Source organism: Echeneis naucrates, chromosome 5 (assembly GCF_900963305.1).
Source record: "Echeneis naucrates chromosome 5, fEcheNa1.1, whole genome shotgun sequence".
Classification (NCBI taxonomy): domain Eukaryota; kingdom Metazoa; phylum Chordata; class Actinopteri; order Carangiformes; family Echeneidae; genus Echeneis; species Echeneis naucrates.
In genome coordinates this window covers 14,978,955-14,991,967 of record NC_042515.1, presented here as the reverse complement: position 1 = coordinate 14,991,967, position 13,013 = coordinate 14,978,955, and the positions used below count along the sequence as shown (strand labels likewise).

General features: G+C 39.8%; 2 protein-coding genes across 4 annotated transcripts; both read right to left on the bottom strand.

Moving 5' to 3' along the window:
* Window positions 1-562: 562 nt before the first annotated feature.
* On the bottom strand, window positions 563-3,337 carry rabif (RAB interacting factor). 2 transcript variants are annotated; one of them, XM_029501857.1, is made up of 3 exons: window positions 3,216-3,337; window positions 2,738-2,968; window positions 563-1,816 (listed from the first exon to the last, which is right to left on the bottom strand). In XM_029501857.1, exons 2-3 carry the CDS (start codon window positions 2,879-2,881, stop codon window positions 1,568-1,570), a joined length of 393 nt encoding a protein of 130 aa, XP_029357717.1. In that variant the 5' UTR covers window positions 2,882-2,968; window positions 3,216-3,337; the 3' UTR covers window positions 563-1,567. The 2 variants fall into 2 exon arrangements, with proteins under 2 accessions (XP_029357717.1, XP_029357718.1); XM_029501858.1 differs by having other exon boundaries at window positions 2,738-3,027; window positions 3,216-3,231.
* A 576-nt stretch (window positions 3,338-3,913) lies between these two features.
* On the bottom strand, window positions 3,914-12,957 carry adipor1a (adiponectin receptor 1a). 2 transcript variants are annotated; one of them, XM_029501841.1, is made up of 8 exons: window positions 12,873-12,957; window positions 11,310-11,523; window positions 11,113-11,226; window positions 10,019-10,190; window positions 9,657-9,843; window positions 8,312-8,499; window positions 7,863-8,056; window positions 3,914-7,281 (listed from the first exon to the last, which is right to left on the bottom strand). In XM_029501841.1, the coding sequence occupies exons 2-8, from the start codon at window positions 11,454-11,456 to the stop codon at window positions 7,153-7,155; spliced, it is 1,131 nt and encodes a 376-aa protein (XP_029357701.1). In that variant the 5' UTR covers window positions 11,457-11,523; window positions 12,873-12,957; the 3' UTR covers window positions 3,914-7,152. The 2 variants fall into 2 exon arrangements, with proteins under 2 accessions (XP_029357701.1, XP_029357702.1); XM_029501842.1 differs by lacking the exon at window positions 12,873-12,957 and adding an exon at window positions 12,727-12,848.
* Window positions 12,958-13,013: the final 56 nt, after the last annotated feature.

The window sequence follows — 13,013 nt, the reverse complement described above, 5'->3', positions numbered from 1 at the left end:
ACAGCTCCCGTGCTGCGCATTATAATGTTTGAAGGAATCAAGTGCCCGACAAACAGAGACGGAGCAAAACAAAAAGGCCTTCGGCCTCATCTGCAGTCACATTGATTGTCATTAAAGATGATATTAGCGCTGACATTGCACACACTTGTGACTACAATACTCTTTCGTCAGGGATTATATTTGTATTAGGTTTCCTTACAGATGATCGCTTCCCTGTGGGGTGAGTTTGATGTGTCAGCCTTTGACCCGCCGGCACGCTGAGCTCCCCCTGGTGTTCAGCAAGGTCCGTTTTTCTAAACCCCGCCTGGCTGTGACCAAAGAATAGACGCGCTTGTTAAGTTTTCTAATCGAACACATCCACGAGATCGCTACGCGCCGACCGGGACTTCGTTTTTAAATGGTCTAGTGGAGCTCGCTGATTGGTGGAAACGACAGTCATATGGGGGTACTTGGACTGTTTATGTTTTCATTATAAACATTTTAATTCATTCATCTATGCTTTACCAACCCATGGACGAATCAGACATCAGAGAAGATAAAGGGAAACACGTACATCACTAGATGAAAGTCAATATTTTTAATTTAGTCAATGTTTCAAAATACTTAACTTCATGTTTGTTTTGTTTCCCATTTGATAGGGAAGATCCCTTTATTAAGAGAACACCAGAAAGAATTTAGTCAAATACAGCTACACGTGGTTTCTGCAGCATTCTTTTGGATTAATTTAAAAGTTTCAAATCTTAGGAACCACAATGAATTTAATACTACTTCCATATCTATATCAGTCAAAGTATTAGGGAAAAGCATAAAGGTACAACACAGCATTGCCATACCATATATGCAAGTTTGCTTGGTGAGACAGAGTTCATTTTTCTCAGAGATTTCATGAGTTACATGCAAAACAGAAGCAGCAGCTACGAGAAGTATGGTGTACACCTTGGCCAGTTTCCCTCTGAGCCCGATTTGAATGTCTCCCTTCTCTGTTTCGTTTCAAGTTCCTGTTGGTGGATATTGGACAGCAGACTATGACGAACACACAGCAGGTGTTGTCCACGCTCGGGAGAGATCAACAGCATGTATGTAAAACAATACTCAAGATCACTGTAATACACTTTTTCTCCAGTTTGTTAAAATGCTGGAACTAGCTAGTCAATATTCTGTCTCATTCACTGCTGATTGTGTTTCAGCGCTAAACAATATCATTCATTATGAAGAACTAACTTTGAATGGGAGCAATTTTTTTTCATGGATTAAAAGACACTGATATTTAAATTGTGTTTACATATTATTCAGGAAGTAGCTACAGGATGTCATTTGACAACTTCCCCAAAAAACACATTTATTCAAACAGAATGGTCAATGTGATCAAGGTGTTTGGTAGAGACATAATGCCGTTATTATGAATATATCTGTAGGCATATAACAAACAGATCTTTGTGTACAGTATATGTGTATGCATTTGTATTTGATAGGCTTGGGGCTAACTCTGGCAGTAAATCCACGAAAAGATGCACGGACTGCCAACACATTTTTTTAAAGTTTTTGTTGGCCCTTATTTGAATTGACACTATGCATGATTCACCCTCTCCAAAGCAACGTAGAAACTTCTCTTGTCATCCAAACAGTGCCAGCCGATTGGTCCAATCTCACAATCTGCGCAGATGAGATACTTAATGTTGCCGACGTCTTTAGTGAAGCCCACATTCTCAAAAGAGAACATGTCGTCCACTAACCAGTGGGCATTCAGTGTGTCCCCGTCCACTGAGCCCTCTGTGGTTTTGAGACTGGTCTTTTTCCGCATGGAGGGTAGGAAGAGCTGGTGGGAGGAAACAATAACAATATAAAAACATTTGACATAACTCAAAATCAGTCCTGAAATAGTTTTAGTAATTATGTTTCGAGATAAGTTTAATTTGACTCTCTTTCTTTGGATGTGATCAGACTTGACAAGGATAAAGGGGTTAGGGTTTGGGATTAGAAATATGAGACTACATCCCCGGTTTGGTCAGACCCCAACTGGCTAACTGTTCGTCATGCAATTTAGAGTCACCAGTTATCGTAACCTGCCTGTCTTTGGTCTGTGGAAATAAGCCAGAGTACCCAGAGAGAAACCACACAGGAATGAGGAGAGCATGCCACTTTTACGTTCTTTTTCTCATCTTCTTCACGTCTCAGTGAGATATCATTCATTCATCAATGAAGTCCTTGCCTTTGGGGAATATCGGTTTCCATGAAGGGTTAGTGATAAGTGTCAAAGTAAATTCCCTATGAATGGGAGGACTCCAGGGTTAGGGTTTTCCTTTCTTCCTAAGGGCTGTCGGCCCTCCCCATATAACATGCACATTCCCGACCAGCCACATGACGTAAAAGAAAACCTGATTCATCAGATCAGGCCCCTTTCCTCTAATGGCCCAATTTAAATGCTCACGTTACACGGATGTCATTGTATTGAGTCTGTCGTTGTTACTCACTTCCCCTTCTGCTGGCCATAATGTCATGCCTTCCTGGTTCATGCTTTACTCAGCCGCATAGGAGGTGTTTCAGAGCTTTTACTTCAGTAAGTCTAACAAAACTACAATCTAAGAATTATATAACTAGTATTAAACTAAATTACAATGGAAACAGTCCAGGTAAAGAAAAAACACCTTTAGTAAGAACTTGGGTAGAAAATACTTGGCAGTACGTGAAGTGTTGCTGCACAGTTATTAAGCATTCAGAGCGTCAGGGCCAAGCGTACCTCTTTCTCTGCAAACAGAGCCATTCCCGGGCCGAGCACCTTGGACCCGCAGCGCTGACACAGGACAGACTTGTTGTTCTTGCCGTCCTTAGAGACCAGGTCGGTCCGGTCCGGGCCGTCTTTGGACTGCCAGCTGTCGTCCATCACGGGCTCCCACAAACAGCAAATGTCCTGAAGTTGGTGCACAACAGGCTGGAGACAGGGTGTCCCTCACCAGCCCAAACCGACTGTCTGGAGGGACAGTAACTGTCTGTTATCTCAGAGACATCGCAGACGGTGAAGAAAATGATCTAGAAATGTGAATCTGAAGTTTGACTTTGTTTTTTTCCCCCTATTAGCTAGATACGGTCTCTGCAAATGTAAGCCCCGCCCCTTGCGTTTATGCTAACACTTAATGCCACAATAATACGACAAATTATTATTTTACTAATAGACAGCAGATATAGATGTATATTTGAGAAACTCAAACAGGACGTACCGAAAGGTTGAAGGAAAACAAACGCCGAACACGCCAACAAAACAGTAAAACACACAGGTTTTCAGTCGCTAGGCTAGCATGGGCTGGATGCGTTTCCGGCTCCTAAATGGTCCCGGTCAGAAACACGTTTCTAAAATAGTTTCCTGGTTAAAAAGCATACAGTTTGTCAGTGGATTAAGAGGTTTACAAGATAAATTATGGAACATAATCTTCTTTTAGTCTTTCCTAGATACGTTTTCTACGAGAGTTTCAACGTTTTTTTTAAAGTAATTTCGTAATTATTAAGCAGTGGTGGCAAATCATTTAAAATGTAGCAAAACGGGAAAAAAAATCAATGATTGCCTCTTACTGCATGCATTTAATCTTGAGATCTGTATTAAGATAAGATTGAATTAACCTTTGTAAAGTGGAAATACGTAGATGATTGTGAAGAATCTCAACCTGGGCCTTCATCTCCCTTATAGACCTTATATTCATGATAATCTCATAATGTCATGATAATCTCATGATACAATAGTGCATTATTTTCTACATCTTCTGTGTTCAAACCAGCAAGAATTGTATTAAATGACCTGGAAATGATGAGCAGCTGTTGATTTAGCTGGGTTTTGAACAGGCAAACATCATTGCCTTACATTAGTCAGAAATCTACTCATATACCAGCTGGTATGGCTTGAATCTTCAAAAATGCACTGGAGACAACTGGACACCATGTTTATACATGTGGAAAAAAATGTATTACAATAATTTTCCAAGATAACCATTAATAAATATTTATGTTTACATTTCAGTGAAATGTATGATTTATCACTTTCTACACAGGACATTACACAAAGTCAAGAATACACATCATTTTAGTCTTTGTAATAAAGCTTGAATAAGTTGATCTAGAAAAAGGAGTCTGAAACAGCAGTTGATACAACCTATCAATGGAGTTGTAAATTCACTAATGATTTGATTGTGTAAATCTATGGCAAGAAAAACAAGAAAAATCAACATCTGGAAATTCTTGACGCTCCCTTGACTGTTAAGATAGGCCGTTTTATTTAAAAACATTTCTGGTGGCCTAAGGCACAAAATACTAAAAGTTTATATCAATCATACATAACACATTTTAAACCCCACATGGTGATTTAAAGTTTAGAATTTTATAGCATACACTAAGGTGCATTTGATATTTACACCTCTCATTGCATTTAAACTCTAGCACAAAAGAAATATATCTAGCTGACAGAAACACAATTAAACTGACCTACATCTGTACATTGTGCGTAGCCCACAAACTAGTACTGTAGAAATCATGTGTTGTCTGAGTGAAAAAGGATGCCAGGTCCAGCTCCTTTAACTTCAGCATTTGAAGCATCTTAGCTTAGCCTGAACTGAGCCAATTTACAGTTAGGCCAATAAATATTTGGACAGTGACACAAGTTTTGTTATTTTAGCTGTTTACCATAACATATTCAAGATATAGTTCAATATGGGCTTAAAGTGCAGAATCCCTTTATTTGAGGGTATTCACATCCAAATTGGAAGAAGGATTTAGGAAATACAGCTCTTTAATATGTAGTCGCCTCTTTTTCAAGGAACCAGAAGTAATTGGACAATTGACTCAAAAGCTGTTTCATGGACAGTTATAAGTTACTTTGTTGTGCCATCATCAATTAAGCAGGTACAACCTGGAGTTGAGTCCAGGTGTAGTATTTGCATTTGGAAGCTGTTGCTGTGAACCCACTACATGCGGTCACAGGAGCTCTCAATGGAAGTGAAACAGACCATCTCTAAGCCAAAAAAAAAAAAAAAAAGAAGAAATCCATTGGAGGGATAGCGGAAATGTTATGAGTGACCAAATAAACAGTTTGGTACATTCTGAGAAAAAAAAAAGCGCACTGGTGAGCTTGGGAACTCAAAAAGGCCTGGACGTTCACGGAAGACAACAGTGGTGGATGGTTACAGGGTCCTAAATGGTGAAGAAAAACCCCTTCACAACATCCACCCAAGTGAAGAACACTCTCCAGGAAGTAGATGTATCAATATCTAAGTCTACCACAAAGAGAAGACTTCATGAGAGCAAAGACAGAGGGTTCACCACAAGGTGCAAATCATTAATCAGCCTCAAAAATAGAAAGGCCTGATTAGACTGCCACAAAACATTTCAAGAAGCCAGCCCAGTTCTGGAACTGCATTCTTTGGACAGATGAAACTAAGATCAGCCTGCGCCAGAATGATGGAAAGAAGAAAGTATGGAGAAGGCTTGGAACAGCTCATGATCCGAAGCACACACATCCAAAGCATCTTCTGTAAAACATGGTGGAGGCAGTGTTATGCAATCGGCATGCATGGCTTCCAATGGCACTGGGTCATTAGTGTTTATTGATGATGTGACGGAAGACAGAAGCAGTCGAATGAATTCTGAAGTGTATAGGGATACACTTTCTGCTCATTCAGCCAAATGCAGCAAAGCTGATTGGACGGCACTTCACAGTACAAGTGGACAATGACCCAAAACATTCTGTGAAAGTGACCCAGGAGTTTTTTAAGACAAAGAATTGGAATATTCTAAAATTGGCCGAGCCAGTCACTAGATCAAGCATGCATTTCACTTGCTTAAGACAAAACTCGATGCAGAAATTCCCACAAACAGGCAACAACTCAAGACAGCTGCAGTAAAGGCCTGGCAAAGCATCACAAAGGAGGAAACCCAGCGTTTAGTGATGTCCATAGGTTCCAGACTTCAGGCAGTCATGGCCTTCAAAGAATTCTCAAGAAAGAATTAAAAATGAACATTTAATTTATGGTAATGTTAATTTGTCCACTTACTTTGGAACCCCTGAAATAAGGAGATTTTGTATAAAAGTGGTTGCGATTCCTAAACGTATCATAGGATATTTTTGTTCAACCCCTTGAATTAAACCTGAAAGCCTGCACTTCAATTGCATCTCAGTTGTTTAATTTCAAATTCAATGTGGTGGCATGCAGAGCCTAAATCATGGAAACTGTGTCACTGTCCAAATATTTCCGCATATTCTTCTCTATATCAATATACAATTTGAAAAATCGTTGTTTGAGACGATTAAAATGAAATACAAATGAAGTTCTGCCAATTTTAATTTAAAATAAAAAATGAAAAAAAAAAAAAAAAAAAAAAAAGTTATAAAGATCCACCTCTCTGATTATTTTGGTCAGGGGTTTGATTACCATCACCCCTACTGTTACTCTGTAAATCATAGTAATAGGATTTGAGCCTTATGCTCCTTTCAAAATATTTCTTTTTGTGTCAATAGGATTCAATCTTTATGTAAATGCTTTCAGAGTACAGTTCATGTTTTATTGCCAAGATAGTATGGGTGGACTCATGGAGGTTCTATACACTCTATGTCTATACTTTCAACTTTTATCCCCCTCAAGGAGATGTGTGCAGGCTCTCAAGCACCTAAATAGCCCAGGACTTGTCTAAAATAAGCTTCCGGCTGTACATTCATCCTCTAACCTGCATGGAGACTGGGAGGGAATGGTTTAAAGTATGTGCTCTCTGCTACAGTACAAATAATACTCTATGTGCATCCCCTGTGCAGTGGTAACAGACTATGTTGGGCTACTAGTGAGCTCAGAAGTGAACATCAGAGATTATAAGATTTTGGTTGAAATCCATATTATAATTTAAGAATCATATTTATTGAAGTAGTGCCTGTTGAAGACTCCCTCCATAGTTCATTGGCTACTTTATTTAAGCAAAAGGGACCCAGGGCAGAAAGATCATCAAAACCCAAACAGAATGGATGTGAGCAAATCAGAAGCACAGAAGGAGCGATAAGTGATTATTGAATTCCAGCAGCATTTTAAGTATGTGTGTGTGTGTGTGTGTGTGTGTGTGTGTGTGTGTGTGTGTGCTGTGTTTGGGGCTGTAAAGAAAAGTATGAATGAGTCACAGTCAGGGCTCTCAGAGTAGAGAGTCATCTGTGCATCCTCCCTCGAGGCCGTAGCGAAACTCTTGCAGGTTGGAAACGCCATAGAAATGGATGAATGCTGCCGCCACGACCAGAACATGAAAAATCTGATGAGAATGGAACTAGAGACGGGAAATAAATAGATGTCATATATGTGCATTAGTAAGTTTCATTACTGTGCAAAAGTAAAACAATAATAATATGTAGATTTTGATTGTTTTAGCAAATATTGTGATTGAATCAAGATTTCAGTTGGAATGATACTTTCTGCATTTTGTGTAGACTTCTTAAATTAAAACTTAGTTGATTTGAATTATTTGCTTTATGTTGTCATTGTGGATCTAAATTCAGTAAGACCCTGTAATAATGGGTGTTGTGTGTGCAGCATCCAAAGTTTCACCTTCGCACAGTCAGCATTGAACATCGCTTCCTGCACTGAACTATTATTTTCTACTCACTTGGTTAGTTCAGCAATTATGTTTGTTTTGGTGGCAACAAATGATCTGGGAAAAAAGTTTTTCTACTGACATTTTCCAGTCAAAGGTAGTTAGTTTTTCCTACCAATGGAACTTGCCTATTATTTGTGCTGTAACTTTAATTGATTAATTAGATTTTTGAGAAAAAAAAAGACCAAATGTTCTTTCTCTGTAATCAACCACCTGACTCTATTATGTTTTGATACATAAACACATCAAATACTTACCCAAATGTCACACTTGCCAGGGAAATAGCGTTCAGGGATCCTTGCTGCATACAAACCAGCCCCAGTGATGTACATGGCCCCCATCAGGTAGAACCAACCCATCTGGCCAACAGTAGTGGCCTTAACAAAACCCTCCTCAATAGTGAAGTGCATGGTGGGGACTATGCCACTGAGTCCCAGACCCATGAACACACCTACAAAAAACATCAACATAAGTTATTTGGTGTCATTGCAAAAAAGAAATCTACATTAAAAGACTAGACACATAACTATTATAAACTCATCAATCACCATCATTTCGTCTTTTGTCATTTATACCCATCTGCTATCAGTGTTGAAACAATAAGAAATGTGTAGCCATTACTCAGTAAAGCAAAACAGATATGCACAAAAACACAGCTATACCCTTAAGCAAAAGCTACACAAAAACAACCCTAACCCTAACCCACCTGCTCTTGTAGGTCTATGACGAGGTGTAGAGAAGCGGTCCCATTGGGCCACTATGATGGCAGCAATGCCCAGGACACATACAATGGTGAGGTAGATCAGTCGTGGCTGAGGGGAGCAATAGAACGAGTAGTACAACCAGGGCACGAAAGAGCCCATGATCAGGAGGGCAATGCCCGAGTAGTCAAGTCTGAGGAAAGGGAGAGAGCAAAGAATCAACAGCTGCTTCAGCTGGAAGATCAGCTGGAGGCAGAAAAAGCAAATCCATTCAATATCTAAGTCTATCTTACTGTTATACTCACTGATCATGTAAGACAAACTGCACACAAAAACATACAATTATTTTTCATTTGTCTACTATAAGAAACCAAAGTTTGTCCAATGAAAAATGTCGACTCAGCCAAAAAGAAACCTGGATGATACCTGGTAAACTCTTATTTTGAAGGTTTAACTTTTGAAAAGTATGGTGTGCTTCACAATGGCTCAAATTCACCCTTACTTAGCCACATCATTCAAACAACAATGATAAACTTGGCCAGCACAAAGTGCTGACTCAGCAGGAGAAGTTCAGGGTTGTCACGTTATTGCTCATTAGACATATAAAGAGGAAAGATGAAGGGTCAAATCACTAATCCTGGCTAATAGAAAAAGCTTGATGGAACCTTGATTCATGTAGTCTTTTGTGTATTTTCAAAACTGCACCCATTTCATGTTGGTGCTAACCCTAACCCTAACCCCCTTTTCAAGACACTGGAAACCAAACTGTTGTTGGGGAACTGAAATGACAATGTAAAAATCACCGGATGAAACATTAATGTTGTGTGGGTGAGATTTACTGTCATTAATGTTAGTTGGGTTTGCCCAGGGACAGAGCTCAGTGGTAAAATGCATGCTTTGCATGCAGACGCTGTGGGTTCAAACCCCAGCCACAAGGCAAACTAATGGCAGGCTTGTGCTGGTCCCAGATAGACATAGAGGGTTACAGCAGAAGCGGCATCTGACGTAAAAATGTAGCCAAATCAATCATGTAATCACAGAGCTGACTTGCTGTGGCAACCCCAAATAGGGAAACGCCGAAATAGGAGAACAAAAAATGTTTGTAAGGTTTATTCCTCATTTATTACACTGTACTCTAGGTGGCAAGCTTGAGCTGCATGGTAAGAATGATGACACATGTGGATGACTATTTGATTTTGTGCTGGCTGCACAACAAATTGCCCCTAGGGGATAATTTAGTTTACTTTACATAACTTAAAATGAAAAACCCAGCAACTACAGGTGAGTCTAAAATAGGGAAAGACTGACAATTATAAATCCCTTCAAGACAGCTTAAATTTAAGGTCTTACTTGGAGAAGGTGCGAGATACTTTTTCAGAGTGGCAGTAGACTGTATGGAAAAGCCAGGAAAAGCTGAGGCAGAGCACAGCTCCCAGGAAGAACATCCCAAACACCACTTTCTCTTGCAGAGGGGCCATAAAATACATGTTGGGCCGCAACATGGTTAACGTGCCCAGACAAAGGAATAAGATTAGCCCTGAGAACGAAAACAGACCAGTTTCATGAGAAGCTGACATGACATGAGGCCAAACCATTCATAGTTTTCTTGATAAAAGTATGTTATCAGCTGAACATGGTTGGTTGTCAACCAAATTAGAATATGGAGCTAAAAGCCTATGCTCAATATTTTATGAATGTTGACTATTTCTCACCTAACAGGTGAGTCCAGATGTTTCCCGTTTCAGTGTGAATTCTGAAGATGCTTCCAAAACAGGCCCTGAAAGAGGGCATTGGGGGTCGATGACCATGCAGAAGGTAATCGTTGTCCTTTAGCCACTCTGGCAGTACATGAAAAGGGATGACCCTCCAGCGTCCCTCCCAAACCTGAAAAATATGAATAGCTGTTACGCACAGGTATCCAAATTCACAATTAATGTATATCTAAAAAGCTATACAGGATTTCGTTATGGACCAATTAGTATTGTTAGATTAGTGTAGAGATTAAAAACAGACATTGTTCAAACACAATAAAACTTAATGTTACTTTTTTTCTTAATTTCTCACATTTCCAGCTATTTGTTGGACATAAGATGACATTTGTCTCCAACTTTGAATGTTGAGAGTCTTACATATCGCACAAAACCTGTGACCTGGATTTTAAAAACAAAACTCACATGACTGCTATCTCTCGTTTAAACGCCAGGGGAAAAAGGTAGTTTACCCATTATTTATTAAGTGGTGTATCATGTTAATTTTTGTGCTATGTGCATAGTATCTGTTTGTTTGTATGCTGTGTATATAACCTGTGTATTTGTTTGTACTCTGCCAGGTAGGCATGGATTGATTGATTGATTGATTGACTCGCTCAAACTGCATAGCGATCACAGGTTAATTTCAAGTTGTTGCTGTTTATCCACATCTGTAACTGTATGTCTATTTACCCTCCTGCAAAACCTGCATACCTATGAGATCACTGTGGTGTTGCATGTCTGCTCTTTCTACATGGTCACTGCAATATTAATGCTGGTTGAATTTCAGGACGCAAGCCAAATTGAGCAATGTCATTGGATCCCTTTTCTCTCCTCATCAGTCAATATTGACTAGAGGTTTCAAACAATGCTGTCAAAGGCAATGAACGAATAGCAGTTTTGAATTGTTTTAATGCCCAGGTTTGGACTAAGGAGGTAGTTTGGATAATATGTGTTGACCTGTTAACATTGACATCAAACATGGGTAAAGGTTTCTTGACGTTCATTAAATCTGGACTTGAGCTGTGATCCAAAGTGGTTCCTCTATTTCAACGTACTTTGTGTACAAATTCCTCCATCTTCTCCATGGCATGGTGAGCCTGAAGTGGTAAGGTCAGAACCTCTCCCACCTCATCATCATCCTCCTCCTCATCAGCAAGCATGGCAGCTCCCTTCAACAACAACAAAACACATTCAAAAGTACACGACAGGGCAGAAACAACTTTTCTCTGTGGATATTCTGAAACCATCCTACCTCTTTATGGGCACCTTTAGATGCTGCCTGTCGCCCCCCTCCCTCCTCCAACAGCGGCCCCAGCTCCATCAGCTCCACATCTGGGACATGGCAGTCCTCAGAGATCCGGCAGTCTGCATCACTTGCAGACCCGTTTCGGCCTGACATAGGGAGACTGCCTGATGATCCTCTCACAGTCTGTATTTTGCTTCAGACTGTATACTTCAATTTCCTCCTTAACAATCAGAATCACAATTTTAATTGATTCATTGACTTTATTAATCATTGTAATCATCATATCAAACACAATTGATATTCATGTGAGCCTGTGTTCTGTACAAATAACTAAAAAGCTGAAAAAAAGTTGTATAAATGCCAAGAACATATTCAAAAAATTCAAATACTGTTATGATTCTTATTATCATAAGATAAAAATATTAAATAATTCAAGTATTTCCAAGGCAAGTCCTCCTAAAGTTATATTGGTACTTATATCTATATGACCGATTTTCAACTAACATGCGTAAAAGATGGACTTAATAAATACTGAAAACTGAAAGGGTTGCTTCTTCTGAGAAAAATAAACGTGCGACTTTAGTGATGTCTTGCAGAGTAATATCGTTTGTTACTGCATTGTTACTGGGCACGACAAACAGATAATACAACAATAAACTGAAGGCAATGTTTCTTACTGTCTGCAAAACAGTAGCAAATATTAAGTCATTAACAGAATACTGGGTCTTATAAGCCATCAGAAAAAAATTGCCAGTCACCTTTAAATGTTTGTCTACAGGAGGGTTAAGCAATAAGCCATCAAAAATGTGCTCCAGATGCCCTGAACCTGTGGTCTCATCGATTAAACCACATGCAGTCATGCTGGAGGTGGGTTTCCAATCCCTGGGCAACCCAAAAGTTGCTCTTGTAGATAACTGATCCCAAAAGCATCAGTAAAAACTTTGATCTCACCACACAGCCTGGGATCACAGCTTAAATCGCCTTTAGAGTGAGAGTCCTGGTTTAAAATGGCTGATGAATGAATCTGGGTCTCATTAGAAACCACACTCACTACAAAGGAACAAAGACGTGTCTCAGTTTATTGAGGTCTGTGTTTAGGGTGATCGGCAGTCACTTCTAATCGGACTATAATCTCAGAAATGAAGACGAGATGTGGATAAATGCTCCAGAGCTGCTGCTGACAACACAAACCAAACCGGACTGATCTCCTGCACCTTCCAGACGGATGTTGATTAGCAGCGTCAGACGGAACATGGACATTACTACGTAAACAACACCAGATACAGCAGATTTATAGCAAATCAATCGTCTCTGCGCGGTTGTCACACTTTACATCAAATGGCTGAGTTAACAATTGCCCAGCACCGATAGATATTTCTCGGCTGGTCCTATCATCGCTGATATTTCATCTGGCTAACGTTACCTTTTAGCTAGCGCTGAGCAGCCAGACAGGCGACGCTGTTTGAATCGAGTAAAAACTAAAGTCGGTGCCGGATCACCAGCCCGTAATGCTTTTCAGCACCCAACTGTACTGACAGATTCTGACTTCATTAAATGAACATGGCTTACCTGACAAGGTAGCCTTCAAACCAGGAAGGTGAATTATTTACCAACGTAGGAAACACAGTTCTTTCCGGAAGACGAGACCTTTTCCGCAACACTAATCCATAATCTTTTCAAAATAAAAGCCTCCCTTCGTCAGACAAGCAG

Excerpts from the sequence above, each read along its gene's own strand:
- adipor1a (XM_029501841.1), bottom strand. The coding sequence starts at position 11,456 with ATGTCAGGCCGAAACGGGTCTGCAAGTGATGCAGACTGCCGGATCTCT. Across the intron at positions 11,227-11,309 it reads CTAAAGGTGCCCATAAAGAG|GGAGCTGCCATGCTTGCTGA; the intron begins GTAGGATGGTTT and ends TTGTTGTTGAAG. Across the intron at positions 8,057-8,311 it reads TCATAGACCTACAAGAGCAG|GTGTGTTCATGGGTCTGGGA; the intron begins GTGGGTTAGGGT and ends TGTTTTTTGTAG.
- rabif (XM_029501857.1), bottom strand. The coding sequence starts at position 2,881 with ATGGACGACAGCTGGCAGTCCAAAGACGGCCCGGACCGGACCGACCTG. Across the intron at positions 1,817-2,737 it reads CTCTGTTTGCAGAGAAAGAG|CTCTTCCTACCCTCCATGCG; the intron begins GTACGCTTGGCC and ends TCCTCCCACCAG.